This window comes from Piliocolobus tephrosceles, chromosome 1 (assembly GCF_002776525.5).
Source record: "Piliocolobus tephrosceles isolate RC106 chromosome 1, ASM277652v3, whole genome shotgun sequence".
NCBI classification, from domain to species: domain Eukaryota; kingdom Metazoa; phylum Chordata; class Mammalia; order Primates; family Cercopithecidae; genus Piliocolobus; species Piliocolobus tephrosceles.
In genome coordinates, this window is record NC_045434.1 from 97,739,242 (window position 1) to 97,745,241 (window position 6,000).

General features: G+C 52.7%; 1 protein-coding gene across 1 annotated transcript in view; it reads left to right on the forward strand.

Moving 5' to 3' along the window:
* The first annotated feature begins 2,555 nt into the window (after positions 1-2,555).
* CASQ1 (calsequestrin 1) overlaps positions 2,556-6,000 on the forward strand; it is a 10,112-nt gene continuing 6,667 nt past the window's right edge. Inside the window, exons 1-3 of the mRNA XM_023214403.3 lie at positions 2,556-2,994; positions 4,794-4,878; positions 5,719-5,819. Coding sequence (XP_023070171.2) covers positions 2,716-2,994; positions 4,794-4,878; positions 5,719-5,819 — 465 coding nt within the window. The 5' untranslated portion in view covers positions 2,556-2,715. The remainder of the gene's footprint in view (positions 2,995-4,793; positions 4,879-5,718; positions 5,820-6,000) is intronic.

Here is a 6,000-nt window from a genome sequence, read left to right on the forward strand (position 1 = left end):
AGAAAGCAAGGTCTGTCAGTTTTCAGAACGTGTGCCCTTAATCACTTTCAGACTAGTCTTTCAGTGAGGGCTGGGTCAAAAATACACAAAGACAAAACAAAGCAAACAAAACAACAACAACAACAAAAATAGGCTAGTGATGGGGAAGGACCCGGGGTGGGTCTGGAGGATGAGAGGCCATGGGCTAGCAAGGAGAAGGCCATCATGAGTATTGCCCGCCATTTTCCCTACATCAGGCCCCTCCTCAGAGGTCTCTCTCCCTCTTCTCCTCCCTCTTCCAACACAAGGTCTCCTAGGGACAGTGCTATATCACCCTGGGGTCCTTCCCCAGTTGCTGACATGGCTGAACCAGACCCTGGAAGATCAATGGGCCAGGGTATATGTGAGTGAGGTGGGAAGCGGGAGCACAGAGGGGCCAGCTCCTCAGGTTTCAGTAGCAGGAGCTTCAGGTGTCTGGTGGGTTAAAAATACAGAGGCCCCAACTCACGGTCATTTGATACCAGTGGTTGAGGCTTCTCAATTCCAAGGGCCTGAAGGGAAGGAGACTGAGTAGAAAGTAGAGAGAGTGAAGCATCAAGAGAGAGAGCAGCGGGGACGGTCGCTGGAAAGGGGAAGGGTGGGACTGGAACCAGAGAGGGCAACGAGAGGGAATGGGATGGATGGCAATGTCCGGTAGCTGTAGGAAAGGACCAGGAGATGGAGCAGACTCGCCATCAGAGTCCCATCTCACACTCTTGGGGGTACAAAAGGTCAGATTCAAGATGGAACAAGTTTTATGTTCCAGCATCTCTGTCCCAGTGTCTCCCTCCTCCCCTGGAATGCAGAAGTGAGAAATCGGGGCTAGACATCACCTAGGTCATCTGCTTCTGGCCAGGCCTCCCCATCTCACCTGGCTGTCTTCCTCTGGCCATGGTGCTTTCCCACATTAGTCACTCTTCAGGGAGACCAGGAGATGGGCTTCTGAGGTCTCTTCAGCTCCAACGTGCTGTGCTTAGGCTAGCTCCGACCTCTCCTACTACAGTGACAGCTGTCCCTCTTGGCCTCACTCCTGCCATGCTTTTGAGATTTTCTGTGGCCTTCTTGTTTAGCTGTGTAAGGTCCACTGTGCAGACATGTGGAAAAGTTATTCTGCTAACATAATTACATGCCCCTCCCTGGATGCAAAAACAAAAACAAAAAAACAGCACTCTCTCTCTAGAATCAGAGATACCTCAGGGTGTGGTGGCAGCATGTGACTTTGATCTGACCCTCTATGGTCTCCCTCATGCCTCAGTTTACCTGTGCATAGTAAGAACCCTGGAGGGCCATTAAGAGGATCCTTCCTTCCTACATATCCGGAGTTAAACTCACTACTCTGTCTTCACCCCCAAGCTGGATCCAGAAGTTTAAGCCCCTACCTGCCCAACTCTGCTTCGGATCTCGGGTGCACAGAATTAATCATCAGTCTTGGTTCAGGGCACAGGGTTCACCTCTTCATGCTTCCCTAATGTTAATTTTTTTTTGCCCTGGTGTCAGTAACTGATCCTCTTTGTCTCGTCAAAGACGTGGGAATAAATAGTAGCTATTCACTCTCCTTGGAAGCAGGCAGCCTGGGAAAACCTCCCTTCCCACTGTGCCCCAGAAAACTGAGTCCCATAGGATCAGCGCAGGGAGTGCACACACAGGTGGCAACCAAATGACAGTCCCCTTCTCACTGTGGGCTGTATGGGCAGAGAAACCCCAAACCCACATCTCTACAGGACAGGATCCGAGTCAGTCCTGTCCTTCCCTGCATTCCCAAGTTAGGAGTGCTGAGTGAAGCAAAGGAAACTGGCTGGAGCTGAGCCAGGTCGCCAGTCTTGGACGCGGCTCCATCTTTTATTCAGAGAATGACCTCATCCTTGGTCCTGATTCTTTAAAAGAAAGTGGAGGGGGGTCTCTTTCCTGCAGCCTGGCTTGCACTTTCATTGCCCCACTCTCCTGCATAGGATCAAAGAATCAGAATCAGACTTCACCTACAGAAGATTCCCAGGCTTGAGGACATACAGCCAACACCACATGTGCCCCCTTTTACCCTATATTATCAATTTAGCCTCTGACCCCGTTAGCTCCTCCTCTCCACTGCATTTAACTTCTAATTACCCTTGCCCTACCCTCGGCCCTCCCTAATTACCCTTATTCCTCCCCTCCCCCAGCCCCAGCTTCATTTACCTCCGACTCATCTGGTCTTATTTTTAGCTCCGGCATCTCTCCTTTTCCTTTCTTAATATGGCGATGAGCTCTTAGGCCAGCATGGGGACCAGGGCTGAGGTGCCCTGGACACCAGAGGAGGGGGAGGGAAGGAGCCCCTGGGAGCCTGGGGTAGAAGTGTAGGAGGCGGGAGGATTTCGGCCCACATGGAGCTGTCCTGGCCTCAGAAGGTTATCCGTCTCTCCTGCCAACCATGGAGACATATTTAGACAGGACCAGGTGGGGACTGAGGGGTGCCAATTTAAGGGGGCAGCTCCAGTTCCCTCCCCGCCCCCTGTTCCTATTCCTCCTCCTGACCCTTTTTCCCTTGGCTCTGTCGGCAGTTTCTCCAGGACTCAGCAGTGTCCTCTGTCCACTGCTCTGGGCCATTCCCCAATCCCCCCTCCCACTTGAGCCCCTAACTCAGAATCTGGGACCCAGGGGCCCCTCCCTACCCCAGCTAACCTCTTCTGGACCAGGAGAGCCAACCCAGATCCCACTGCCTCCATGAGTGCTACAGGCAGGATGGGGCCCAGAGCTGTGCCGGGCCTGCGGCTGGCACTGCTGCTGCTGCTGGTGCTAGGGACACCCAAGTCAGGGGTACAGGGGGAGGAAGGGCTGGACTTCCCTGAGTACGATGGTGTGGACCGTGTGATCAATGTCAATGCAAAGAACTACAAGAATGTGTTCAAGAAGTATGAGGTGCTGGCACTCCTCTACCATGAACCTCCCGAGGATGACAAGGCCTCACAAAGACAATTTGAGATGGAGGAGCTGATTCTGGAGGTGAGTTGGGGGCACTGCAGGCCTGCAAAGCATGTCTGGCCCCTCTCTGGAATCCCCTATCCTACATCCCAGCTCTTTGAGGATGGGATCTGGGGGCGAGGGGCAGTGTGGTGGGACCCCTGCCTTAACCAACAGGACGCAAGTGGCATGTGGCTTTAGTCAAATGAGAAGCAGAGTGTCAGGAACCCCAAAGTACTATCATCGTTAGGTAATTCTTTAGTGGGGGTGCTGCAGGAAGAACTCCCCTCCCTGCTATAGGAGGCTGGTAGTATTTGACTTAGGTTTCGCTAGGACAGTGCGGGGGAGAAAAGGGAGGTACTTGGAGGGCCAGGGGAGAACAGCAGTGTATATTGCACTCCCCTACCCCACCCATCCACTTAGCCAGAACACATCTCTCCATGTACTTCAGGGGCTGCACCCCAAAGAAATCCAAATTGAGTGTAAATGTAAATGTTATGATACTTGCATGCCATGTTTAAATATCTTCTAGAGATCATGCCTCCCACTGGACTCACAGTCCCCTCTCTCTTCCTTCCCCCTCCCTAATTTCCCATTTGTCTCCATTGGATGAGCCGGATGCCTTCACTTGAAAATTTCTTTTGGTTGCGGGAGGTGTCAGAATGTCTTCCCCAATCTTCTCTTTGTGGGAAGAGCCTTCTCACCTCCAAAATGACTTCAGGCCCAAAGGAGAAAGGAGTTATCATAAGAAAAGAAAAAAATAAACCTATATTTGGGAACGACGGGGCTATGTGGTCGTACACACCCCTTTAGGAGCTGGGATGTGTGGGTTTTCTTGTCCAAGCTCCTGTGGTCCCTTCTCTGGCTTGGCATGCAGATAGGACTCAGCTTGTCCAGAGCTTGGAGCATTTCAGGGTGAGACACCAGAACCACAGGCTCTCATTTTGTACACCCCTGCTGGGTGCTAGAACCTGCCACCTGATTAATGAGCCGAGTATTTTTATCCTGACTGCTCAGTATCCCTGGCCAACCACCTGCCAACCGCCTCCCTTCCCCGCCCCTCTGAGAACCACAGTGCCTGAGTCTGTGCTGAGTGGGGGTAGAGCTGCAAGCTGTGCCCACAACAGAGAGAATCAGGGTCGAATGCTAAGCTGGAAGACTTACGGTGGCGGGGACCTCCAGGAGCGACTGTCCACAGCCTAAGGACAGGCTGAAGTAGAGTGTGGAAGGGGAAAGTTGGGCTCTGATGGGGAGAACTGTCCAGTCGTTGTCAGTCTCTCTCCCTCTGGGGGGTGACAAATGGTGACCTCTTCTCTCAGCCCTCTGGCCTTCCCCACTCCTCAGCAACATGACCAGACCCACCACTACCCTCCCACCCTCCAAAATTCTTCCCATTGGGAGTCACTCTGAAGAATCTCAGGGACTTCCAAGATCAACCCCACACTGAGCTTGGCCCTTGACCAGGTACAGGGACCTCCAGGTGTGACTTGACCAGGATGGAATGCAGAGCTCAACCCTGAAGGAGGGAAGGGGCCCTCAGTCACTCTGAAGCCAGACTCCTCAGCACCTCTCAGGCACTAGGAAGTACTGAGTGCAGTGTCTTCAAGTCCAACATAATAAGCACATTGCAAATGAGCAATCAATATTCATGAACTAAGTTGAGCCAAAAACAGAACCGTGTGACTGTAGGGAATCTGAGAGATATTCTGGATCTCAGCAAAGGGTCAAGGTCAACTCTTATATCTCCTGCACCTCCACTGACCCAACTTGAAAGCATGAGAGGGAGAATAGGGTATAATAAAAATTCCAGGGCTAATTTTCATCATAATCCTTCCCTCCAGTTAGCAGCCCAAGTCCTAGAAGACAAGGGTGTTGGCTTCGGGCTGGTAGACTCTGAGAAGGATGTGGCTGTGGCCAAGAAACTGGGTAAGAGAGGGCAGGGGAGGGGAGGGGAAGGTGGCATTGAGACCAAGGGAGGCTTAAGGCGGAGGACCTGCCAGACAGACCTTGGGATCTGAGGGGCTTGGAAACCTCTCAGATTTATATCTATTCTGAAAGAAGGGGTGAGAAAATATGAGGTTGGGAGGGTTATGGCTGGGAGACTCTGGCTCTCTATTCCTTATCAAGTTCCATGCTCAAATCCCAGAAGGAGGTGGGGGAGGCCTTCTTTATACTTACCTAAAAAACATTGTAGGTGCTGGAGCGAAGGAATACAGGCTGGGCTGGCCAGACCTCTGCAAACTCCGCTTCCACCCCCTCCCCTGCAGAGCCATGGTTGTTACAGCAGCGAGCCACCAGGGGGCAGCACAGGCTTGAGACGGGATTCTGGACATGGATGGGGGAGGGGTGGTTAGTAATAATGAAGTCATCTGGTCAGTAATAGCAATTAAAGAGCTTGACTGGGAACCAGCTACTAGAGTCCTCAGAGGAGGTGGCATGAATACTCATCTCCTAGTCGTGGCAGTCAGAAAAGGGGAGAAATACTGCTAGAATCTACACCTCTCTCTTCCCTCCCGTCACCCTACCTGATCCCCCAGCTCCTCCCTAGAGAGCCCTGGAGCCAGGCTAGCCCCCTGGGCTAAATCCAGCAGCACAGACATCAGGCCTGTCGGCCTCCGGGTCAGAGGAGGTGGGTGGGGCAGCGGACCCACGTGGTGGAGCATGTGGGGCCCCGGTGATTATCAAATGGGCTGTGGCCCAGGATTTGGACCTTGGATCTGTGGGAAGCCTGGGATCATGGCTCACTCGCCCTGGCTCACTCCCTAGGCCTAACTGAAGTGGACAGCATGTATGTATTCAAGGGAGATGAAGTCATTGAGTACGATGGCGAGTTTTCTGCTGACACCATCGTGGAGTTTCTGCTTGATGTAAGGACTCCCCTGGACCTGACGGCTTTGCTTGAAAACTCCACTGCCTGCCCCCTAGTCCCTACCAACCCCAACCTGACACTGCACACACACACCACACGCACACACATATACCACATGCACACACACCACACGCACACACACCACCTGCATACACACCACACACATGGATGCACATGCA